The sequence below is a fragment of the Hyperolius riggenbachi genome, chromosome 1 (genome assembly GCF_040937935.1).
Source record: "Hyperolius riggenbachi isolate aHypRig1 chromosome 1, aHypRig1.pri, whole genome shotgun sequence".
NCBI lineage: Eukaryota > Metazoa > Chordata > Amphibia > Anura > Hyperoliidae > Hyperolius > Hyperolius riggenbachi.
The window spans coordinates 352,802,204-352,828,922 of NC_090646.1; the positions used below are offsets into that span (position 1 = coordinate 352,802,204).

The following is a 26,719-nucleotide window of genomic DNA, read 5'->3' on the forward strand; positions in this document are numbered from 1 at the left end:
CTTATAGTACACGCCTCCAATGAATGTGGCCAGGCAATTTGCATGACAACGTATGCAAATTCCTCTGCAAGCACAAGCTGCAAAACTGACAGAAGCTGTTCTTTCCAGAGTCCTGCAACATGCAAACCTACACAATGGTCAAAAGGCTGGCTGCCTGCACAGGCAGCTGAGCAAATCATCACACCTATCCATGTTTCTTACCGGCACTCTGGTGTCCTCCTTCATTCCAAAAACATACTAAAATGAATTGTTTTCTCCAAATTGGCCTAAATGTGCCCATACATTACTCAATTTGTAGTACTGATTACCAGTAGATTTAATCATAATGATCATGTTCAGTCTAATAATCATACTAATATGCTTTGTGTAACGATTGTGGAACTTTCTCCGTGATCAGCGCACAACGCGTGCGCTGATACGGCGGAAATCCTCCACAAGCGTATAATTGTAGGCACCCAGCAAAAGGTGCTACGCACCCGTAGAGGGAAATTCCTGTCGGCAGATGGCGCTGGGGAGTGCAGAGGAACCAATCCTCTGTACCTCCACAAATGCCAGACAGGAATTGTATGAAGCGCAGAACGCAATCGCAAGAGAGGCGATTGCGAATGAGAGCGAGCAAAGGGACAGGTTGTATGTGTGTGCGCCAACCTAGTCGCCACCCTGCGACAGTGCACACACAACAGCAGATATGAAATAGGAACGCGATCGCGAGAGGTGCGATCGCCAGACATGACACAAGGCAGATCAGAACAGAATACGAGGTTAGCAAAGGCACAGCAAATAATACAAAGAGAACGATAAGGAAAAAAACAAACGCTAGCTGAACGCGAACACCGCACTCATTCGCAACAGTGCACACGTTCGTGCGCGGTCTCCGCGTGTTACGCACAACAGAGACGAGCACGCCTAACTAACCAAAGACAGACAAACACAAAACAGAGGACGCGATCGCTTGCTCAACGGCCACCTCACCGAGCCTCCAGCAAGCGTTCGTAGCAGACAAGACAGACACACGAAAACAGGGACAAGCGAGAGATAGGATCCACAGCACTAGCGAAAGTGTCCAGCGCGATTCAGGAAGACAGAACAGAAGGATCCACAGCACTAGCGCTAGGCGAGTGCGATCCAGGCAGACAGAGTAGCAGAACAGAAGGATCCACAGCACTAGCGAAAGTGACTAGCGTGATCCAGGTACAGAGTAGCAGAACAGAAGGCTCCACAGCACTAGCGAAAGTGACTAGCACGATCCAGGTACAGAGTAGCAGAACAGAAGGATCCACAGCACTAGCGAAAGTGACTAGCGCGATCCAGGTACAAAGTAGCAGAACAGAAGGATCCACAGCACTAGCGGAAGTGACTAGCGTGATCCAGGTACAGAGTAGCAGAACAGAAGGATCCACAGCACTAGCGAAAGTGACTAGCGCGATCCAGGTACAGAGTAGCAGAACAGAAGGATCCACAGCACTAGCGAAAGTGACTAGCGCGATCCAGGTACAGAGTAGCAGAACAGAAGGATCCACAGCACTAGCGGAAGTGACTAGCGTGATCCAGGTACAGAGTAGCAGAACAGAAGGATCCACAGCACTAGCGAAAGTGACTAGCGCGATCCAGGTACAGAGTAGCAGAACAGAAGGATCCACAGCACTAGCGAAAGTGACTAGCGCGATCCAGGTACAGAGTAGCAGAACAGAAGGATCCACAGCACTAGCGGAAAGTGGCTAGCGCGATCCAAGGAGACAGATCTGAAGAGATAGCTGGTAGCAACCGCTGCACCAGCTATACTCCAAGAACAGAGATCAGAACCATTTCCTGTCGACCACCGCTGGGACAGGACAATAGCAACAGAACAAACAAACAGATAAGCAATCCTAACTGCACTAAGGAAACCTGCCTAGTGCAGTTTTCCAGGAATTACTCTAAGATAACTTCAACAAGAAGTAGCATGGCTGACACTCTCTAGGAGTGTTTACTATAAACCCTGAAGGAATGACCAGCGAAGCATTGTGGGAAACACATAGTACTTATAGAGCAAGCCCACAATGGATGTGGCTAGGCAATTTGCATGATAAACATATGCAAATTCCTCTGCAGCAAGCTGCAGAACAGACAAAAGGTCTCTCTTAAAGAGACCTGCAGAATGCAGACCTGAACAGTGGTCAAAAAGCTGCCTGCCTGCACAGGCAGCTGAGCAGATCATTACACTTTGCCTTTAGATTACTTGATGACATACATTCGGTCAACGCTTTTGATCTTGTACACTAATACATCCTAATGAATCCCCTATGCTCCCCTAATGATTTACTTATGCCCTACTCCTTCACCACATCCCACAAACAGCTTGTCTAGGGTTGTCCTCATTTAATGGAGTAAATCTTCCTAATCCATGCATGGCAATATACCAAAGAGTTGATACCAAATATTAAAAGGGTGTATCCAGTTGTGTTCAAGCTCTCCCACCTGAAGTCAAGTGATAAGTTTGGTTAAAGGAAGCTAAAGGATAATCCTGTTGTATGGTCATCAGACTGGTACAATTGTCTTATTGGCAGCATACCTGACATCTGCCACATGTGTCTCCCACACAATACCCTTTGTCACCTGTGAAACAGCATGTGCCAGCATGTCTCAAGCATCCTGAATCTGAATTGGCACTCACTGTCTATTATGTGTCTTGCAAATCTCCAAGATGACTCTGGAACTGTAAATAAAAAATTCTGAGTTTTTTCAAGACTTCAGAAGCATTGAGGGTATTTAAACCCGTAGCAGAAAAGTTGGATCATTCTCTGCTATGTATCTACTGGCTTCTAAAAGAAATCCTCACACCCACAGTACCACATAGCCTTTGTTCCTTATTGCTGCATGTAAGTGCCATGTCATTTCCATTATTACAGTCTCTGAAACCATGCTGACTTATATGTCGTAATACATTAGCACCACAGGCACTATTCTGCTCTTTAGGGATGGAAAGCACTGCCTCAAGAGACTAGACCCCGTAACATCAGATCTTACCTGTTAAAGAACTGCTATGTATTTTTATTGCAAGTAGTCTTCTCTATTTGCTTTTGTTTCTGCCCAGAGAGCAGTGAAGTGGCTAAGGAGCTATGGGCCCCAGTGCACCAAAAACAGTAGGTGGTAATGCAGGAAAACTTAGCATTCCAGATCTCACTCTCATGGTCATTATTTTTATAAACATTGTTCCAGGTGCCCAAGGATGAGATCTAGATCAAGGCTTTTCAACCTGTGGTACGCGTACCACCGGTGGTACTTTGCTGTTGGCCAGGTGGTACACACCAGATTTGCCTGCCACTTTATTGCCCGCATGCCACTTGTCCTGGTCCTGTCCTGCCTCCACAAAGTGTGGCTCCTCCTCCCTCGCTCCTTGGTGTGCTGCTCTGCGGCATACTTCAGACCTCAGATCAGTGGGGAAGAGACAGTCAGGCAAATAGTGCACAGTAATGGCGCAGATCAGAATCAGAATCAGTTTATTTGCCAGGCATGACAAGGTCATGCTCGGAATTGGGTTTGGCACAAGCAAATTAACAGAGTAGAGATAAAAAGTATAGATAACAGAGTATAGATAACAGGTCATAAAATGCAGAAGGGCATCAATACAAAAAACAAAGAACAAAAAACAGAGCATGATACAAGCAACAAAAGCAAAAAGCAAAATAAAAGGGCGGCAAGGTGCAGTTCAGAATGCAGTGGTGGAGGGGATGGAATGACCTACAGGGAGTTCAGGAGGGTGACAGATGAGGGAAAGAAAGAGTTCCTGTGCCTTGAGGTTTTGGTGGCGATGGACCGAAACTTACGGCCTAACGGGAGTCTGCAGAAGAACCGCTGGCCCGGGTGAGAGGGGTCGCCGGCAATACTCAGTGCTCTTGAGCGTAGTCTGGCGTTGTGGAGGTGGGCAAGCGAAGGGAGAGGTCTGCCGATGATTCTCTCTGCTGATCTTATGACCCTCTGAAGTTTGTATCTGTCCCTAGTGGAGGAGCCAGCGTACCAGACTAGGATGGAGGAGCAGAGGACGGACTCGATGGTGGCTGTGTAAAAACACGTCAGTAGCTCTGGTGCCATGCCGAACTTCTTCAATTGGCGGAGGAAGAAGAGCCTCTGCTGGGCTTTCTTCTGGGTCGCGGCTGTGTTTGCCTTCCAGCTCAGGTCTTTGGAGATGGTGGTGCCCAGAAGGCGAACGCTGGTTACTCTTTCGACCTCGGTGCCGTTGATAAAGATCGGTGGGGGGGGGGGAGAGGGCATGCTTCCTGAAATCCACAATCCGCTCTACGGTTTTGGATGAGTTGAGGACCAGCCTGTTCTCCCTGCACCACTGGGAAACTCTGTCAACCTCCTGGCGGTAGGCCTGCTCATCGTTGTTTGTTACTAGACCAACGATGGTGGTGTCATCTGCAAATTTGATGACCTTGACAGAGTTATCCCTGGATCTGCAGTTGTTTGTGTAGAGGGAAAACAGGATTGGCGACAGGACGCAGCCTTGTGGGGCCCCCGTGTTCGTTGACCTTGGTTGAGAGGTGACATCCCCGAGTCAGTGCTGGGCCGAAATTACGCATTAGCGTAATTACGCATCGTAATTCACTACAAATGCACCGTAAGCGTTACATGTAAGGTTACGGTATTACGCGTAATTGATTACGCGTAGACCGTAGGTTACGTTATTACGCGTAACAAATTACGCGTAAGACAGTAAACTCCCATTGAAATTACACAGTCTGCCGTAATCGCGTAATATTACGCTCCCGTATAATATAAAAAAAGCCGCCGACTTTAAGGGTTAATAGCAAAGCCCCCTTAAGTGCTAAGAGCCTCAAATTTGGAGAATATATTAAGGAGATCAGAAGGAATAAGAGGAAAAAATTTTTTTTCAAAAAGACCTTATAGTTTTTGAGAAAATCGATGTTAAAGTTTCAAAGGAAAAATATATACATTTAAAAACCCGCCGACTTTAACGGTTAATAGCAAAGCCTGCTTAAAATTTAGGAACACCAAATTCACAGGGTATATTAAGGGGATCAGTGGGAATAAGAGGAAACATTTTTTCAAAAAGACCTTATAGTTTTTGAGAAAATCGATTTTTAAGTTTCAAGGGCAAAAATGTCTTTTAAATGCGGAAAATGTCAGTTTTTTTTGCACAGGTAACAATAGTGTTTTATTTTCATAGATTCCCCCAAGTGGGAAGAGTTTTACTTACTTCGTTCTGAGTGTGGGAAATATTAAAAAAAAACGACGTGGGGTCCCCCCTCCCAGACCTCTTTAACCCCTTGTCCCCCATGCAGACTGGGATAGCCAGAATGCGGAGCACCGGGCGCGTGGGGCTCCGCACTCTGACTATACCAGCCCGCATAGTCCATGGATTGGGGGGTCTCGGAAGGGGAGGGGCAGCTAAGCTTTCCCCTCCCCCTCCGAGCCCTTGTCCAATCCAAGGACAAGGGGCTCTTCTCCACCTCCGATGGGCGGTGGAGGTGGAGGCCGCGATTTCCTGGGGGGGGTTCATGGTGGCATCTGGGAGTCCCCTTTAAAAAGGGGTCCCCCAGATGCCCACCCCCCCTCCCAGGAGAAATGAGTATAGAGGTACTTGTACCCCTTACCCATTTCCTTTAAGAGTTAAAAGTAAATAAACACACAAACACATAGAAAAAGTATTTTAATTGAACAAAAAACATAACCACGAAAAAAGTCCTTTAATATTCTTAATTAACCATTAATACTTACCTGTCCCTTTAAAAGCCAGTTCCCACGCAATATCCTCGGAAATATACTAATCAGTTACAATGTAACAAAGTTGTTACAATGTAGCAACTTTGTTACTTTGTAACACCACCGCACCCGACGTCACTCGCCGCTCACCCGCCGGCCGCCGCATACACGCTAAGTCCCCGCCGGCTCCCGCCGTCCACTCCGCTCACACCTGTCACCCATATACATGCTGGCACCCATGGGTGCCAGCATGTATATAGGTGACATGTGGGAGAGGCGGGGAGGGCAGCGAGAGCCGGCAGGACTTAGCGTCCTGAATGGACCACAGAGCTCTGAACTATATAGCTCAGAGCTCTCTAAAGCATCTTTGTATTTGGGCTCCAAGGAGCCCCATTGGTCCTTAGCAGACCAATGGGGTTCCTTTAAATCAGAAGGAACCCCATTGGTCTGCTAAGGACCAATGGGGCTCCTTGGAGCCCAAATACAAAGATGCTTTAGAGAGCTCTGAGCTATATAGCTCAGAGCTCTGTCGGGTTCAGGACGCTAAGTCCCGCCGTCTCTCGCTGCCCTCCCCGCCTCTCCCACATGTCACCTATATACATGCTGGCACCCATTGGTGCCAGCATGTATATGGGTGACAGGTGTGGGCGGAGTGGACGGCGGGAGCCGGCTGGGACTTAGAGTGTATCCCCTTAATATACCCTGTGAATTTGGTGTTCCTAAATTGTAAGCAGGCTTTGCTATTAACCGTTAAAGTCGGCGGGTTTTTTAAATGTATATATTTTTCCTTTGAAACTTTAACATCGATTTTCTCAAAAACTATAAGGTCTTTTTGAAAAAAAAATTTCTCCTCTTATTCCTTCTGATCTCCTTAATATATTCTCCAAATTTGAGGCTCTTAGCACTTAAGGGGGCTTTGCTATTAACCCTTAAAGTCGGCGGCTACCTAACATTGATCCATGCGTCAACTTTTCCGCTTGGCAGCATGACCTTACGCATTAATTGCTAGTAGGATTTTACGCGTAAGCCTATAACGTAACAACCTGAATTACGGTATTCTTACGCGTAATTGCGTAAGGGCTATGCGTAATTACAGACATGTACCGAAATTGAATGTCTACGCCGTAAGCGTAATTCCGTAATGCGTAATAGCGTAAAATTACGCGTAATGATCCGTAAGCGTAGCTTTTTCCATTACGCCCAGCACTGCCCCGAGTTTAACGACTTGGGTTCTGTTGGTCAGGAAGTCTGTGATCCACCCACGGAGTGTGGGATGGACATTCAGCTCAGTGAGATTGTCCTGCAGTATGCGGGGGCAGATGGTGTTGAAGGCTGAGCTGAAGTCCAGAAGGAGAATCCTGGCGTATGTGTTAGGTTTGTCCAGGTGGTCGTATGTGAGCTCGAGGCAGATGTTGACAGCATCATCCGTGGATCTGTTTGTCCTGTATGCAAACTGGTACGGATCCATTTGGGGGGAGGTAACATGCTTGATGTGTGACAGGACGACTCTCTCGAAGGTTTTCATTATATTGGATGTCAGGGCCACTGGTCTGTAGTTATTGAGGTCAGAGTTACCATGCTTTTTGGGGACAGGGATAATGGTGGACTTTTTGAAACATGCAGGGACTTTGCCAGCCTGGAGGGATTTGGAGAATATGGAAGCGAGGATGGGTGCCAGCTGGTGTGAGCATGTTTTCAGGCAGGCTGGTGACACGCCGTCAGGGCCAGAGGCTTTCCTGGGGTTTAGCGAGGACAGGTGGAAGAGGACGTCGGCCTCACTCACTGCTGGAGGTGGCGGGCTCAAGACTGAGAGATAATCTGCCCTAGGTGTGGGGTGTGCCGGTGCTGTATCTGGCTCCCCCCGTGCCTCCTGATCCTCAAACCTGCAATAAAAGTTGCTGAGGTCCTTGGCTAGCTCAGTACTGGGAGTCGCATGTTGTGGGGGAGGTTTATAGTTTGTGGAAGCTTTAAGCCCCTTCCAGACCGCTCGTGTGTCGTTAGATCGCAGGTTGCGTCTAATCCTTTCTGCGTACTCCCTCTTTGCGGCGCTCAGTTCTCGCTTCAGGTTGTTCCTTGCTGTCTTGTAGTCCTCTTGATTGCTGGACTTGTGCGCCACCTCCTTGCACCTCCGCAGTTGCCGTAGTTTGTTGGTAAACCACGGTTTATTGTTCGGATAGACTTTGAATACAGAGATACAGAAAGGGACATCACTGCTCACTTCCTGTACTTGAAGTATACGCGCTGTCACTGTGCACCGCTTGCCTGACTGTCACTTCTCTGCGGCTGGCTTACCGATGATCTGAGGTGTGAACTATTCCACAGGGCAGCACTGCAAGGAGTGAGCAAGAGGGGAGCCGAATTTTGTGGTGAGTCACTGCCCAGCTCTCAGCTCTCTGATGGTGGGACTAGGCTACCTATAATTATGCAGGGGGGGGCGAGCACTGTAATAACAGTGCAGGAGATTTGGGCGCAGCCGGCGCCATCATAGGCAGAAATAGGAATTACGGCTATAGCGGCGCACAGTCAGTAACTTCGGCGCCATCAGAAGACAGTGCTGAAGTTGCTTTTAAAACACTGCAATTCGGCTTCCAGCAATAGCCATATACCAGCTGTATCCTGCGCCCAAGTCTCCCGGCGGGCAGTTCATATGTATGCGGAGGAGGGGAAAGAGAGGAACTTGCAAGGCTACCTATATTGGCAATCTACCTACAGATTGACAATACTGACAATATGTAGGCTTGCAATCTAATTGTAGTCGTTTTCCCCACCAATGCCTCCTACTTTTCCCCTCCCATTTGCCCTCTTCTTTTCTTAAAGTGTAACTGTAAAAAAAAAGTGCCCCGGGGGGTACTTACCTCAGAGAAGGGGAGGCCTTTGTATCCTAAAGAGGTTTCCCCCTTCCTCCACAGTAGAAGGAATCCAGCTCTGGGAGCCCAAAAGTTCTCCTTGCCGGTGTGTGCGCATGCGCAGTGGTATTTGTTTTCCTTGACTGCAGTGCTTGAGTTTAGGTCTTCTTTAAAGAGGTTCTGTGGGATTCTAAAAATCAATCAAACAAGCTGACACTTATCTGGGGCTTCTATTGGCCCCCTGCAGCTGTAATGTCCCGCGCCGTCCTCCTACGATGCTCCGTTTCCCGCCGCCGGTCCCGGTTTAATATTCGTCTAAACAGACGAATAATGTTAGCACCTGCTCACGTCATCAGGAGCTTACTGAACAGCCGCAGTGTAATAACTCGTGTGATTACACCAGGACCGTCGGCGGGGAACAGAGCATCGGAAGAGGACGGCATGGGACATTACCGCTGCAGGGGGCCGATAGACGCCCCAAGTAAGTGTCAGCTTGTTTGATTCTTAGGCTGCAAAAGAACTCCTTTTAAGTGAGAAGAATACGGTGGCTGCTATATTAATTTCCTTTTATACTATATGAGTTGACTGGCAGCCCTGCTGATCTATGTCTCTGCAGAAGTGTCTGAATCACACCAGAAACAAGCATGCAGCTAACCTTGTCAGATCTGACAACAGAACCTGATCTGCATGTGCTTGTTCAGGAGCTGTGGCTAAAAGTATTAGAGGCAGAGGATCAGCATGATAGCCAGGTAACTGGCATTGCTTAAAAGGAAATAAATATGGCAGCCATAGTTAAATAAATAAATATGGCAGCCTCTCACTTAATTTCTCCTTCAACTACTCACTTTTTTCACCGTAGTGGTCCTTGAAACAGTTGAAATTTGACAGTTGGAAAATGACAGTTTAACCTCCCTGGCGGTCTATTAGAAACCGCCAGGGGGCAGCGCAGCACTATTTTTTAATTTTTTTTTTTAAATCATGTAGCGAGCCTAGGGCTCGCTACATGATAGCCGCTGTACAGCGGCATCCCCCCGCCCGCTTCGATTCCCTCTGGCGATCTTTGATCAGGAAATCCCGTTCAAAGAACGGGATTTCCTGAAGGGCTTCCCCCGTCGCCATGCGGGGGTGGGATGATGTCACCGATGTCATGGACGTCGTGACGTCTAAGGGAGTCCCGATCTACCCCTCAGCGCTGCCTGGCACCGATTGGCCAGGCAGCGCACGGGGTCTGGGGGATGGGGGGGCGGCACAGCGCGGCGAACAGCGGCGATCAAGCGCGGAGCGGCGGCGATCGGAATGCACACGCAGTTAGCAAAGTGCTAGCTGTGTGTTGCAAAAAAAAAAGTGAGCAAATCGGGACAGCAGGGCCTGAGAAATCCTCCTGTGCGGCATAGCCCGTGCCCAGCACGGGCTTACCGCCAGGGAGGTTAAATAAGACGGTTAGAAAAGGGCAGTTGAAATTTGGCAGTTGAAAAATTGCAGTTAGAAAATTACAGTCAGAAAATGACAGTTGGAAAATGGCAGTTGGAAAATGGCAGTTGAAAAATGACAGTTGGTAAATGTCAGTTGGAAAATGACAGTTGGAAAATGACAGTTGAAAAATGACAGTTGGAAGATGGCAGTTAAAATTTGACAGTTAAAAAAATGACAGTTAGAAATTGGCAGTTAAAAAATGCCAGTTAGAAAATGGCAGTTGGAAAATGACAGTTGGAAAATGACAGTTGAAAAATGACAGTTGGGAAATGGCAGTTAAAAGTTGAACTGTCATTTTTCAACTGCCATTTTCCAACTGTCATTTTTCAACTGCCATTTTCCAACTGCCATTTTCTAACTATCATTTTCCAACTGTTGTTTTTTAACTGCCATTTTCCAACTGTCAAATTTTAACTGCCATTTTCCAACTGTCATTTTCTAACTGCCATTTTCCAACTGTCATTTTTCAACTGTCATTTTCCAACTGTCATTTTTCAACTGCCATTTTCCAACTGTCATTTTCAACTGTCAAATTTAACTGCCATTTTCCAACTGTCAAATTTTAACTGCCATTTTCCAACTGTCATTTTTCAACTGCCATTTTCCAACTGCCATTTTCTAACTGTCATTTTTCAACTGTCAAATTTTTAACTGCCATTTCCAACTGTCAATTTTCAACTGCCATTTTCCAACTGTCATTTTTCAACTGCTTTTTTCCAACTCTTATTTTCCAACTGCCATTTTCCAACTGTCAAATTATAACTGCCATTTTCCAACTGCCATTTTTCAACTGTTGTTTTTTAACTGCCATTTTCTAACTGTCATTTTACGACTGCCAAATTTTAACTGTTGTTTTTCAACTGTCATTTTTAAACTGCCATTTCTCAACTGTCATTTTCCAACAGCCAAATTTTGTCAGCTTTTGAAGCGGACCTAAACTGAGAGCTTCCTCTCTGCTCTAAGGAGAGAAGCAGCAGCATCATAACTTTAAAGAAAAACATTTCTTTGTTACAACTTACAGGAATCTTACAAAAACCCTGCAGTGTTTACTTTCTGGTGTCCTAGGAATACAAAAGGGTTAACCTCCTGTGTTTACATATTAGCCCAAACTATGGAATAGAGTGGCACACCTGACAGCCCTAATTTACACTTGCTGTTTACTTGTTGATAAGGCCTAATTAGACAGGCTAATCTATCTAGACCAGGGCTTTGCACCTGTGGTACGCTTGCCACCGGTGGTACTTTGCTGTTGGCCAGGTGGTACACACCAGATTTGCCTGCCACTTTTTTGTCCACCTGCCACTTGTCCTGTCCTGCCTCCACAAAGTTTGGCTCCCCCTCCCTCGCTCCTTGCAGCGCTTCTCTGCAGCATACTTCAGACCACAGATTAGTGTGGAGGAGACAGCCAGGCCAACGGTGCACAGTGATGGCGCACATACAGAAAGTGACATCACTGCTCATTTGAAGTATACACGCCGTCACTGTGCACCGCTTGCCTGGCTGTCTCTTCTCTGTGGCTGGCTTACCAATGATCTGAGGTACGAACTATTCCGCAGGGCAGCACAGCAAGGAGTGAGCAAGGGGGGAGCCGAACTTTGTGGTGAGTCACTGCCTAGCTCTCAGGTGGTGGGGCCAGGCTACCTGTAATTAAGCGCGTGGGGGGGGGGGGGGGACTTGTATGGCTACCTATATTGGCAATCTACCTCTAGATTGCCAATACTGACAATATGTAGGCTTGCAATCTAATTGTAGTTAATTTTTTCCCCACCTCCTACTTTTCCCCTCACAAATGCCCTTTTCTCCTAAAGTGTACCTTGTAAGAAAAAAGTGCCTCGGGGGGTACTTACCTCAGGGAAGGGGAGGCCTTTGTATCCTAAAGAGGTTTCCCCCTTCCTCCACAGGAGATGGGATCCAGTGCTGGGAGCCCCAAAGTTCTCCTCATCAGTGTGCACAGTTTGTTCAGGCTACATCAGAAACAGCCAAGTCCGATTGCATCCAATCTACTGTGCAGGCACACTGGTGGTACTTGAAAGTTTCCAGGCAATAAAAGTGGTACAATTTGTGGAAAGGTTGAAAAGCCCTGATCTAGATCACCCTTGCATTACTACAGATCAGCCTCTAGGAGAAACCATCGCTGGGGCAGCAGTTCCCCGAGTCCTCTCTTGGAAAGACACCATCATGAACCTACAAGAGATGAGTGACAGCTATGCAGTCAGAAAGCACTGCCTAACAAAAAGTCTCCTCATCCTGTTTTGCAGAAGTCTCAGTGGACAAAGACCAATTCAGACGTTTTCCACAAAACTCCTCATGAATCAAGATGCTATCTACATTTTCGGAGGATGAAAGTGGCTCTTTTCATGCTCTTGATATAGATAGATGTTCAAAATCTTACATTTAGTGTGCCTCTTCATTTCCTAGATCAGACAACCTTATGACATGCTTGAGCATAACAAGAAGACATTCATTTTTTTCCAGAACCATCGCTAGCTCGTCCAACAGTTCAACAAATATATTATCTCAAAGACTCTAAGCTTCCCAGAAAGTCCCAGCTCAGGCCATCTTCTTCACCAAAGTCTCAAACGGCCTTATCTGCAGGATGGATGATGTATGGCCAGCCAGCATCTTCATCAAACACTTTATCAAACATTATCTGGTTGCTCTTGTGTCCCTGTCTAGATTGAAATATGCCAGTAGCCCACAAGCAATAAACCATACACCCAGGGCTGTATTTAGGGTTTGGGCTCCCTTAGGCACCCCAAACCTATGGCGCCCCCTCCCCCTGTAGGAGGAGGTTGGCGGCGTGCGAAGCGCGCCTCGGTGAGAAATGGGCGTGGCTGCAGAATGCAGTGGGCGTGTCCATAACACAGTGAGTGGGACCAATTAAAATTTCCTAGTAAGAGTGCAGCCCAAAGTCGGTGGGGCGATGTTTTCTCCCCGGGTATGAGTAAAGTGAACCTAAAAAAGCAAGTAGGAAATGCCCCCCCCCCCCCCCCAAAAAAAAAACCCCACACATTAGCCAGTGTTCTCTCGCACAAAATAGTGGTAGGTATTAGATTGTGAGCTCCCCTGAGAAAAGTCAGTAACATGACTATGTTCTCTGCAAAGTGCTGCAGAAGATGCCAGTGCTATATAAATAAATAAGAATATGGTAGGGCATTAGACTATGGCAGGATTAGATTGTAAGCTCCTCAGAGGATAGTCAGTGACATGACTATATACTCTGTGAAGTACTGCTGAAGATGGCAGTACAATATAGTACAGTAGTATGGCAGCATGGTGGCGTAGTGGTTAGCGCTCTCGCCTTGCAGCGCTGGGTTCCCGGTTCAAATCCCAGCCAGGTCAACATCTGCAAGGAGTTTGTATGTTCTCCCTGTGTCTGTGGGGGTTTCCTTAAGACACTCTGGTTTCCTCCCAATAACATACGATACAGATAAGTTAATTGGCTTCCCCCTAAAAATTGGCCCTAGACTACGATACTTACATACACATATGACTATGGTAGGGATTATATTGTGAGCCCCTCTGTGGGACAGTTAGTGACAAAACAAAACATACTCTGTACAGCGCTGCATAATATGTTGACGCTATATAAATAATTAGTATAAGTACAGTATAAAGTAGTCAGGTCTATAGGTGTCCAAATGTAGACATACTATAGGTGTCCCCAGTATAGATAGCCTGGTCTATAGGTATCCCCAGTTTAGGTAGTAGTCAGGGGCGTAACTACAAATCACTAAGCCCCCTTGTGAAAATTTGGATGGGCCCCCGCCCCCCCATAGGTGCCAAATAATCATAATGGGGCAGCGTTTCCCCATAAAATAATCATAAATGCAGCAATGTTTCACCATAATATAGTCGCAATGTGAGCAGCATTTCACCATAAAATAATCGCAATGAGTGCAACATTTCAGCAAAAAATAATCACAATGTGGGCAGCATTTCAGCAGTAAATCACACAATGGGCAGCATAACACCAGTGGGCTGGCTGAGTACCTGGCTGGGCGAGCAGGCAGTGGGCTGGCTGGGTAGCTGAGTGAGCAAGCAGTGGGCTGGCTTAGTACCTGCTGGGCATGCGGGCTGGCTGGGTACCTGGCTGGGCAAGCGGGCAGTGGGCTGGGTACCTGGCTGGGCGAGCGTGCAGGCTGGGTGGCTGGGCGAGTAGGCAGTGGGCTGGCTGGGTGAGCAGGCAGTGGGCTGGCTGGGTACCTGGCTGGGCGAGCGGGCAGTGGGCAGGCTGGGTACCTGGCTGGTCGAGAAGGCAGGCTGGGTGGCTGGGCAAGCGGGCAGTGGGCAGGCTGGTTACCTGACTGGGCATGCGGCTGGCTGGGTACCTGGCTGGGCATGCGGGCTGGCTGGGTACCTGGCTGTGTATGCGGGCTGGCTGGTTACCTGGCTGGGCATGCGGGCTGGCTGGGTACCTGGCTGGGCATGCGGGCTGGCTGGGTACCTGGCTGGGCATGCGGGCTGGCTGGGTACCTGGCTGGGCATGCGGGCTGGCTGGGTACCTGGCTGGGCATGCAGGCTGGCTGGGTACCTGGCTGGGCATGCGGGCTGGCTGGGCAGCGGGCTGGCTGGGTACCTGGCTGGGCATGCGGGCAGTAGGCTGGGTACCTGGCTGGGCATGCGGGCTGGCTGGGTACCTGGTTGGGCATGCGGGCTGGCTGGGTACCTGGCTGGGCATGCTGGCAATGGGCTGGCTGGGTACCTGGCTGGGCATGCGGGCTGGCTGGGCATGCGGGCTGGCTGGGTACCTGGCTGGGCATGCGGGCTGGCTGGGTACCTGGCTGGGCATGCAGGCTGGCTGGGTACCTGGCTGGGCATGCGGGCTGGCTGGGTACCTGGCTGGGCATGCGGGCTGGCTGGGTACCTGGCTGGGCATGCGGGCTGGCTGGGTACCTGGCTGGGCATGCAAGCTGGCTGTGTACCTGGCTGGGCATGCGGGCTGGCTGGGCAGCGGGCTGGCTGGGTACCTGGCTGGGCATGCGGGCAGTGGGCTGGGTACCTGGCTGGGCATGCGGGTTGGCCGGTTACCTGGTTGGGCATGCGGGCTGGCTGGGTACCTGGCTGGGCATGCTGGCAATGGGCTGGCTGGGTACCTGGCTGGGCATGCAGGCTGGCTGGATACCTGGCTGGACATACGGGGGGGCTGGGTACCTGGCTGGGCATGCGGGCTGGCTGGGTACCTGGCTGGGCATGTGGGCTGGCTGGGTACCTGGCTGGGCATGCGGGCTGGCTGGGTACCTGGCTGGGCATGCGGGCTGGCTGGGTACCTGGCTGGGCATGCGGGCAGCAGGCTGGCTGGGCACCTGGCTGGGCATGTGGGCAGCGGGCTGGCTGGATACCTGGCTGGACATGCGGGGGGGCTGGGTACCTGGCTGGGCATGCGGGCTGGCTGGGTACCTGGCTGGGCATGCGGGCTGGCTGGCTGGGTAGCTGGGCTCCAGCGGCTCCTTCGCATGTGTCCCGGGCTTTTCCCGAGTCACCCCCGACCTCCAGCAGAGTGGCAGCGGTTGGTCAGGACGTGATCCTGAACTCTGCATGCCGCCTGGTCTAGTAACGTCACTAGACCAGGCGGCAGCATGCAGAGTTCAGGATCACGTCCTGGCCGGCCGCTGCCACTCTGCTGGAGGTCGGGGGTGAGCGAGTTCCCCTCCATCTGTAGGTGCGCTCTCCGCCGCTCCCCCCCCCCCCCCCCCCAAAAAAAATTTTTTTATACGAAATTTAAAATGAAAAAATAAAAATAAACAAAATATGAATAAATGAACTATGGCCCACGGGTGCCTCTTAATAGATACGGCCCTGCATACACCACTTTTACAGCAAAAGAGTTTACTGAAGACTGGGCACATGGATAAGGTGGAAGTCTAGAATAAGTCATACATCAGGCACCATCATCCGCAGTTGAAGTAAAGTACTGCAGGCTGGCTGAGGATGAAGATCAGCCCCCTGCTGGTGTTCACTGGTTCAGCACCAGCTGTTCATAACACATTGGGGTGTATGCAATAAACTGCGGTAAGCAGTAAAATAAATGCGTAAAGGCTTACCTCACGATGAGTAGAGCGTAATGCATTGCATATAATGTATTGCATTCTGCTCTACTCATTGTATGGTAAGACGTTGTGCATGTAATTCTGCTTATCGCAGTTTATTGCATATACTGCATTGTCTGTAAATTTGTATTAATCATTCCCGTATGATAAGTGATTTCCCACTGGTATGTTGCCTGCCATGCATGTGCCAAGAAACCACAAAACTGTACAGTTGCCTGCTGGTCATTTTCCTTTACTGGCACAAATGCAGAGTGCCAAAAATAACCCACACAATCTTCTCCATTTTGGTGACTATTACACAATTACTGGTTTGGGTTAAACTGTATAGTAGATAACAGTATATAGAGCTGTAGACTTGCTATACACAAGCAGTTCTGAATGTGCAGCCTTGTTTTCAGGGCATAAAGAGATAATGCATATTACGGAGTCATGCATCATAAGAAACCACAGTTGCTCACTTTAAGATGAATTATTCACATACCTTATTTTGTAAGAAGGCAACGTATACTCAGTGTTGCTTTTTTAGTAAGAGGGCTTTTCAGTCTTGTTTAGCCCCTATATGGTTCTGGGTCACCATGAGCTATCTGTGTATTCTGTAATCTATGCAGAGTTTCAAGGAAATAAACCCTGCTCCTCCCCCTTCTGACACTGTGATGGTAGTACCGCTTTGGCATACCCTATCTCCTGGCAGATCTGTATCGTGCAGGGTGTTTCTTGGAATGCTACAGGTGCCTGATCTTTCCTGGCAATGTGGAATAGAAAACCCGCCATGGCTGCTATTTTATCTATCATTTTCTGAAACAGCACAGTATTTTAATTAGAGGTATAGCAAGAGATGAATAGCTTTCACTTAAGAACATACATTATTCATGCTTGAATTGATTGTTGTCTGTGGACTCAAGGAGTGTCTTGCAAGTGTATTACTGTACAGAATTAAAGAAAGAGAAGCTCACAAAATGCTGAAAATTCCTGTTGTATGATAAAAACACTAATTTGAGGGTAGAGGACAATGTTTTGTTCAGGTTTCAAAAAGTCAATTCTGAAAACCAGTGACCAATGCTGTCCAGGAAACTTGACGACTGACTACAATCCCACTCTATACACGTTTAATCCAAGTTTAATACTGTCAAAAATCAGCTAGATTTAGTAGCCTGGTCACAGAACTTGAGAAATTTGAATGAAGCCTTGGATCTCACAGTTCCGTGTTTCGCAGTCTCTGGGATTCAAACTCAAATTCAGAGAGCTGAATTTATGACTAACATACTCATAAGTACATAATCATTTTATTCCACATAAATTCTTTTTCCTCAGAGAGAATTCATGGAAAAGCTGTGATAAATGTATTTAATTTGTACGTCTCTGGCTATCCGCAGTTCTGTTATCATGTCTCATTTCTGCTTCCGGTTTTAGCTTAAAGTAGAGGTATAAACTTTTCTCCGAATTTTCTCACAGAATACCTTTTTTCCTCTACTCTTCAAAATGCATTTTCAGCTTTTATCAAGTTAAAAAAAATACTAAAATGTAGGTAAGGAGTCTAATGTCAAACTTACTGTAATTTTGCACAACTTAGTTTTGACTATTTTAAATTGCTTGCTGGGGTTTGAAAATGTATTATATACATAAGTACAAAAACATTTCCTGTGTGCAAATGAAGGAGAAAAGTTTACTAAATCAGGGCCGTTGTCACGTGCCAATGAAATGCCAATCAAAGACTTAAATATAAATCACCTGAGCAGACCGATCACACTTCTTCATGATTTTTTATGAGTCAATCAGGGCTGTGGAGTCAGTACATAGAACCTTGGGCTCTAAATCCACCCACAGTTTATGGTACCTCCAATTCCGACTCCTCTATTTTTAATATACCAGTGCATTTTCCATTTTGATTGAATAGGTACAACATACAAGAAGTTTTATCACTGCCAAGGCTCAGCATGCATTTTTTTTTTATTTTTATGAAGATAGTGTCTGCTTCTGGAAACAAACTAAAACAAACTAAACTAAAGTAGACTACGGGACGTTGAACCCTATTGGCTTTCCAAGACTGTAACTGCCAACATTAATAAGTATGCTGTTAAAGTTGGAGTCTAAAATATGTAGCTAAGCATATATCATAGTGTCTTTTTTATTTTGTTAAAGGAACTGCAAGAATTCATTACCCCACTTATAGGATACCTGAGGAGAATCATATTGTAAAAACAGGTGAAGCAGGCATGTACAAGCAGCAATCCTCATGCCTAGCACTCCCGTTCTTCTCTGCCCCCCTCTCCTGTCTCGTTAATGCCCTCCGTACCTACTTCTGTGTCTCTCAGGTCGTGAACTAGTGCACAGGCACTAGCCTGGTGGCACGCATCCTTGATTGCGCTCCCGTGGTTGAAGCACTCTGCGCATGTGCACTACGAGTTGTGACGTAGCGCACATGTGTTAAAGCTTTTAAGAAAAAAAACGGACATAATTAAACCACGTTGAGGCTAAGGATAAAAGATGAGCTTGTTAGCTCTTCACTCCACCACTCCCACCCTGAATTCCGTCTGTCCTCTTCCCTCCCCAGCCACTGTCTGAAGAGCCTGAACAAACAAGTAAAGAACTACTGTCTAGGAAGTTGAACCTTATTGGCTTTCCAAGACTGTAACTGCCAACATGAATCAGTATGTTGTTAATGCCACGGAAGCTATATCAAGGACATGCGCCGCAGGTATAGCGCCTGCACGCTTGTGCTTGCCCTGGCAGACCTAGGACTAGGTTTGGGGTGCATTTGGGAACCAGCGGAGGGAGACAGAGAAGAACGGGGTGAGTGGTGGGCATGAGAACTGCTGTCTATACATGCCTCCTCCCCCAGATTTGAGCTGAGCCGAAGAATTCTAAACATTAACCACTTGGGTATCAGCATTTAGGTGTCTATTTGAAGGACTTACAAGGTGACAATTGTAAGAAAAAACGTTCAGTACCTGTCTTTATTCTGTATGCACGGAGGACGTCATCCATGCCGCCGGGTCCCCAGCTCTTTGCCAGACCCCCGGTCAGCTCCCGACCCCACCGTGTGGGTCGGGCTCTCATGCCACAGGTATGCCGCGGCTGTGCAGTCCGCATAGATGCGAGTGCGGCTGCGCAGCTCTACTCTGGTTCTGTGCATGAAGAATGAGTAATAAAGGAAGATTAAGCTCACATCCTTTGCAAATTAATGTCTAACTGTACTATGCTTTCAGATGTACCCAGGGTTGGATCGATGAAGGCAACATAGGCCCTTGCTTAGTAGTGTTGATTTAATTTGCCTCAGTTAAGTTTGGATTTAGTTTGAATGACTAAGGGCCATATGCAATCAGTTTTTAACCGCAGTGTTCTCCTGGGGGATATTTTCACAAATTGTAAATAAAATGTATTTTAAACAACCAGCAAGCAAACAAGTACTCAAAAATATTTTGACAGTACCTTTTAATCTATTGTATGCTAAAAATGTATTTTACATCGAAGATGAAATTTTTTCTCCTAGGAGAGAACTCAGGAGAAAAAGTGAATTGCACATGGCCCGAAGTCATTCAAACTAAATCCAAACTTAACTGAGGCAAATTAAATCAACACTACTAAGCAAGGGCCTATGTTGCCTTTATCTATCCAAATCTGGGTACATCTGAGAGCATAGTACAGTTAAACGTTAATCTGCAAAGGACGTGAGCTTAATCTTCCTTTATTACTCATTCTTCATGTACAGAACCAGGTTTGCAAGCAATGGATAACACCTCATGTTTCTTTCAAATGATCATTTAAACTGAAAACACTTTTTGTAATGTACCATAATCTACATTAAAATTATGTATAAACCTCAGGTTGCATAATAACAGATCTAAACTTCAGACTGATGAAACACCTACGGACTGGGCTTTATTTTGACTGTTATCTCTGAAATAAGACTAATATATCAGGAGCCAGAGTCAGAAACCTTTTTTGCCACTCAGACTCAGATACCCAATAACTACTCCACAACTCCAATTCTACAGCCCAGAGGAGAATGTCTGCAAAATAAATTGTTCATATCTTCTCATAAGTTTCAGGAGAGGATGTCTTCAGAACATCTATCAATAATAAGGAGATATTAGCTGTAAAGTGAACCTCCGAAATAAAAATCTACTCAGCAGAACTGAAAAGGCTTGGTGTTTCTTTAACAGTTTCACAGCATCAGAACTTTGTTTTTCTTACCAAAGCATAATTTTTAGCTGCATTTTTAGCTAAGCTCCACCCATCAAAGAAAACTGCCTGGGCTTTTTTTCCCTGATGCTGTGCAAAGAATGATGGGATTTCCTATGTTGTTATTCACATTGCCTAGCAACTGGGATGGGTGATTAGCACACAGGACAGTTGGAACTGTGTCTCATGCTCCCCTGTCACCTCCTTTCAACCAAAAAGATGGCTGCCCTCATGAAATCAAACATTTGCCTGTTCTTTTAAAACAGCGTGGGTACGAGATTATAATACCTATCTGTTTTAATTAGGATAACTAATGTAACTTAACCTCCTGAGCGGTATGGACGAGCTCAGCTCGTCCATCACCGCCGGAGGCTGCCGCTCAGGCCCTGCTGGGCCGATTTTCTTCAAATAAAAAGCAGCACACGCAGCCGGCACTTTGCCAGCCGCATGTGCTGCCTGATCGCCGCCGCTCTGCGGCGATCCGCCGCGAGCAGCGGTGAAAGAGGGTCCCCCCAGCCGCCTGAGCCCAGCGTAGCCGGAACAAAAAGTTCCGGCCAGCGCTAAGGGCTAGATCGGAGGCGGCTGACGTCAGGACGTCGGCTGACGTCCATGACGTCACTCCGCTCGTCGCTATGGCGACGATCTAAGCAAAACAAGGAAGGCCGCTCATTGCGGTCTTCCTTGTTTATTCTGGGCGCCGGAGGCGATCGGAAGAACGCCTCCGGAGCGCCCTCTAGTGGGCTTTCATGCAGCCAACTTTCAGTTGGCTGCATGAAATAGTTTTTTTTTAATTAAAAAAAAACCCTCCCGCAGCCTCCCTGGCGATCTCAATAGAACGCCGGGGAGGTTAAAGGGGCACTACACTGAAAAACTGTAAAATTGAAAATATGTGCAAACATGTGCAAATAAGAAGTACATTTTTTTCCAGAGTAAAATGAGGCATAAATTACTTTTCTCCTATGTTGCTGTCACTTACAGTAGGTTGTAGAAATCTGACAGAAGTGACAGGTTTTGGACTAGTCCATCTCTTAATAGGGGATTCTCAGGGATATATTTATTTTCAAAAGCACTTAGTGAATGGCAGTTGCTCTGTCCAAGTGTCAAAAAAATGTGTAGCGAGCACGGAAACTGGCCAGCATCATTGTTTAAATCCTTTTTGGGGAATACCTTTATAAAGAATAAAAGCCTTGCTGAGAATCCCCTATGAAGAGATGGACTAGTCCAAAATCTGACACTTCCGTTAGATTTCTACTACCTACTGTAAGTGACAGCAACATGGGAGAAAAGTAATTTATGGCTTATTTTACTCTGTAATGTAGTGCGCCTTTAATGACAGTATGTTTGTTTAGGCTGGAGTTCCTGTTTAAGGCTGTGTGTGAAGATAACCTTGCATTAGTCATACATTGATATTGATCTTGTCAATTACATTCCTTCAAGGTGAAGTAAAGTCTTGCAAAATACTTGTGTCCATCCTGATACATTCAGAATGAATATGATGTATTCTAATGTGTTAAAGATGATAGTATTGCTTCCAAGTTGTGGAGGCATTGAAATGTTTTGTTTGTGGAATATTATGCAATACAACATTACTGTCTTTTCCCCTTAACTTTCTCCATAGACACAGAACGTCATGTATGACCTCATGTCTGACTTGCAAGAACGAAATGATGACCTTGAGAAGAGAATTGTGACCTTAGAGACCAAGATTGACTCCCTGAATGACACTCTCCATGCTCTTCCGGGGCTTATAGCTCAGGCCCTGCTCCGAGAGCAGGGAGAACTCTTCCTTCTGCGGTCCCACAGGCCTTTCCCCCCTTCCAACAGCTCAGACAATTCATGGAGCCCCCCACGGAGACGTACCTCTCCTTCCACTGCCCCTCACACCTCTTCAGACAGCGGCTGAGGAGGGAAGAGGACAGACGGAATCCAGGGTGGGAGTGGTGGAGTGAACAGCTAACGAGCTCACCTTTTATCCTTAGCCACTATGTGGTTTAATTATGTCAGCTTTTTTTCTTAAAAGCCTTGGATATTTGTTAACCCCTGAGGGTTCTTTGAAAATGCTGGAGTGAAAGTTCTATCAAAAATGAAAAAAATAAAAATAAAAATGTTTGTGTAAACACGCACACGCGAGTACGCGCATGGCGCGATTATCCCTCTCTCTGTCACAGGACGATCCTGCGCAGTGATGGGGTATAGTCCAGTCTAGATAGATTTCTAAATCAGTCTGCTAACAAAATCCCCAAATTGTATTTATTTTGCTTAAAGTAGGTTTTAAAGGCTGTCTGCCATATGTTTTGTTATAAGTACAATAAACACCTCTGCCCTGAGGCTTCCAGCTTCATGTTTAAAAAAAAAAACTGATAGGCAGTCAGACATATTTTTTTAATAACCCCTGCCAAAAAAAGAAAACTGTGTTTGTATATAGGTATATAAATAAGAATGAAGGCGATTAACATAGTATATATTTTAAAGAGCCACATATGAATGAGATGGGACTGCATGTAACCTTGTTATTGTCAGAGAGAATAGTAACTTTCATCTGGCATGAAGGGGTTGAGTTGTAAGTGGACCATTCATTGGTCTCAAACGTACGTGTGTGTGTTTACATATATGAATATGTGTATATAAATATATCCATATATATTTATATATATATAGGAGTGTACTAAACCAAGAAAGCAAAACTCTGTATTTTTTTAACTTTTTTTTGTTTCTGAAGTGGTGTAATATGTAGTACGCTGGTGTCACTGCCCCACAGGGTGGCAATGGTTATTATAAAGGGGTTATGTGAACTGTGTATGAGATTAGCAACTGGTTCGTTAAAGAATCCAAAAAGATAGAATATGTAGGCATATTTATATTCTTCTGTTGCACTGAAGACATCTACCTTAAATTTACCCTGGAGGGCCGGTTCCAATTACAAGGAATCTGTGGAATGTAGACAATTTATTTTAAAGTGAAGTTATCATGATGGAAATATGCGAGCTGCCATTGTTAACTTTTTTAAAGTTGCTAGATCACTGGATGACTTGTTTAGTGTGAGCAATCTAAATTCTCCTAGTATGCTTATTAAAGGGTACCTGAAGTGTCATAATGTGACAAATGTACTACCAAAGCCCTTTTCAGTTTTCCTGTACAGCAAGTGTTAAAAAACTAGAGTTTTTATCTATGCAAATTAACTTGTTGAACAGGATCTTGGATTGAGCCCTGTTTCCTGAAAAGTAAATAGAAGGCAAAAGCCTCTTATCTGACTGAGATAAGATTGATGATAACGTTTTATAGCTGGAAAGTTCAAAAGTTCATTATTTTGATTTGTCTTGCAGCTCAAGCAAGCAGAGTTTATATGATGCAGTAATGGCAGCTGTTTAGAAGCCAATCTTAAAAATGAAGCTCTTACTGAAACTGAAAATAAAAATATAAGACTCTGTTCAAAGTTACTAATGTTCTATGTTTCATTAGTAAAATATATAAAAGTAGTTATTTCATAATTGTATTTTTACTTCAGGTGTTCTTTAAACCCAGCCAGGACTGGAGACAAAAGTTGAGATTAGCAACTCAAAGCTTTTACCAAGTGATTCATGTAACAAGCAGCTGTGTTAATTATTCAGAGGTTTACTAGGCTCAACTTCCACCTCTCAGGAGACGCTAATTAGCACGTTAGAAAATGTTTGCTCATCACTACACAAAATCATTCTTTGACTTCACTATTCGAAGGGTAAGTGCACTTATAGTACATTTAGCCTTTTAAAGATTAGCCTTGCTCTGCCAGATCGATTTTTTTCTCAACATGTCCAATCTGAATTTCGAACAATTTTTCGATTTTCTGATAATTTTTCTTTCATTTTTTTATCGATTTTCATACAACTGAATGAAAATCGATTGAAAAACCAATTATTTGATTTTCCGTTGGCTTTTTAAATTGTTTTTCAATCGATCGTTTTTTCAATCGAAATTCAGATTGGACATGTTGGTATTAATTGATCTGGCAGGTAAATGTAACAGAAAATTGTATGGTGTGTACCTAGCATTATAATCACACTGATTTTTCCTTGACATAATCCAAGTGTTCTAACTACTTGGACCTACTAATGTCTGGCTTCTCAATGATAACAAAAAAGGCCTAATCTTATCTTCCAGCTTTTAGACATGGTAGAGGGAATTTGGACAGAATGTGTTTGCATCCACCTTCCTTCTTGGGTTAGAAATACTAGATTTGGTCAGTGAGGATAAGTCCTAACATTATGGAATTATGCCAGGGAAGACTTAAAGGAAAACTGAAGCGAGAGGGATATGGAGGCTGCCATATTTGTTTCCTTTTAAGCAATACCATTTGCCTGGCTGTCCTGCTAATCCTCTGCCGCTAATACTTTTAGTCATAGCCCCTGAACAAGCATGCAGCATATGAGGTGTTTCTGACATTAATGTCAGAGCTGACAAGATTAGCTGCATGCTTGTTACTAGAGTTACTCGCACATACTGCAGCCAAATAGACCAGCAGGGCTGCCAGGCAACCGGTATTGTTTAAAAGGAAATAAATATGGCAGCCTCCACGTTCTTCCCAGTTCAGTTGCCCTTTAAGTGGCTTGTTATAACAGTAAGAATGTATGACTGCAGACTAGACTTCCTTCATTCACAGGAGGGAGTTGAAACAAACCCAATGGTTGAACTGTATGCATGTCAACACTTCAAATTTCTCGGTTTGCATATGTTTTCTAGGTCAGTGACTCAGTAAAAAATGAAGCAATGGGATTAAGCATGACAACCAACAAACTTAAATGTTCATCCAAATAAGTTATCAATGGAGCTCTCTATTTCATACATGATAGTTTTACTTTAAAGCCATTCTCAGCTTTCAATTAACAAAACAGATCCCCATGCCAAACATTCATATGGTGACATGTTTCTTCCCCATAGGGGATGGGCTGAGAAACTGGATTTCATCTGGTAATAAAACAATGAAACCTGGTACTGTAGTTTGTCATTTAAGATATACTGGTGCATTAAAGGGTCCCCGAACAGACCCTTAAAATGAAAATTTGCACTTACCTGGGGCTTGCTCCAGCCCCTGTAGCCTGCGAGGTCCCTTGGCGTCCTCTGGGTCCCGTCCATGGTCTCACTGGCGGCCCCGTTAGCCTGGAGACTTTGGGGGAAGTTGTGCGCAACTGCGCATGTGCGGCCCGTTCGCACGCCCAGCATTGCTGTAAGCCTCCTGTGCATGCGCAGTTCTCGAAAAACTGAACTGCACAAGAGAAATACGGCAATGCATAAGTAATTGAGCCAGATGCACGGACGGGCAGCACATGCACAGTTGCGCATGACTTCTCCTGAAGTCGCCAGGCTAACAGCCACCAGCGGGACCAGGAAAGGACCCTGGCGGACGCCACAGGACCTCGCGGGCTACGGGGGCTGGAGGAAGCCCCAGGTATGTGCAGCTTTTCGTTTTAAGGGTTTGCTCAGGGTCCCTTTAAGCGTGAACGTATAGCTAAACGAGGAGATTTGGACAGCCAATGGTATGATTATGTTGGCACAATATTGGAAGGAAGAATGATTGTTCAAATGCATTAATTAATACACTGGAACATCCATTAAACTGAGTGTACAACAATTTTCAATTTAAAATTGTTAAAACTGTGCCATTCCGAATGTTTTTCCTTCATCTTCCAATCACAATTGCCCTTTGACAGTGAGATCACAGCAGTTAATCTTGGCCTTGGACACCCTTTGAAACATTTATCTCACATATTAAAGCTAGTGTTTCCTTTAATCAACACAGCCCAATTGTATATTCTGGAATCAAAATTCTATTTCCGGAAGCTTGTCATTTTTTTCGTCTTCATATATACAGTTTGCTGCATATATCTACATTGCTTCCACATCTGACCCTCTTGCAGACAACTATCAAAAAAGCAGCCAATCATATCTGAATACCATCTCCACCTAATACCTTGCCCAGGTATTCCCTATTGCACCCATAGAACAGGTCAGGGCTCTGTGATGCCCCATTAGAAGCCATTGCAGTCTTTCCAAGCATTCTGCTACTGCATTCTGCATTGGCCATTATGAAATATTGTATGTGATGGGTTAATGAGGTTATGCATTAGTCAGATGAAATTGACGATAGATTATCATTTATTTTACACTAGAATTTACAGTGCACGCCAGTAGTAAATGTTTGGACATGGCAGCAGCCTTTAGTGCAGAAGGCAATGGCAAAGAAAAGACCACCTTGAAAAGTGTACTGTGAGACTAGACATACAGGATTTATATGTTCATGTTAGTTGAGCCATATAAATGAAGAACTTTATGCCAGATAAAAGGACTAAACATGACACATCTGAGAAGCTTGGAAAATTCACCCACTTTTTAATCAATATGTATAGTCTGCACGTTGGAAGATGGGCTATTCAGCATGATGCCTTTAACTGGACCTAGTACTCTCTTAAACATTAAACTGGCAGGCCC

The 26,719-nt window shown here is 45.7% G+C and overlaps 1 protein-coding gene across 6 annotated transcripts in view; it reads left to right on the forward strand.

The window, feature by feature from the left end:
* LOC137513307 (small conductance calcium-activated potassium channel protein 2-like) overlaps positions 1-24,060 on the forward strand; it is a 204,040-nt gene extending 179,980 nt beyond the window's left edge. For all 6 annotated transcript variants that reach the window (XM_068234121.1, XM_068234124.1, XM_068234123.1 and 3 more), the window contains one exon: positions 21,876-24,060. In XM_068234121.1, the coding sequence (XP_068090222.1) occupies positions 21,876-22,160 (285 nt within the window). In that variant the 3' untranslated portion in view covers positions 22,161-24,060. The remainder of the gene's footprint in view (positions 1-21,875) is intronic.
* Positions 24,061-26,719: the final 2,659 nt, after the last annotated feature.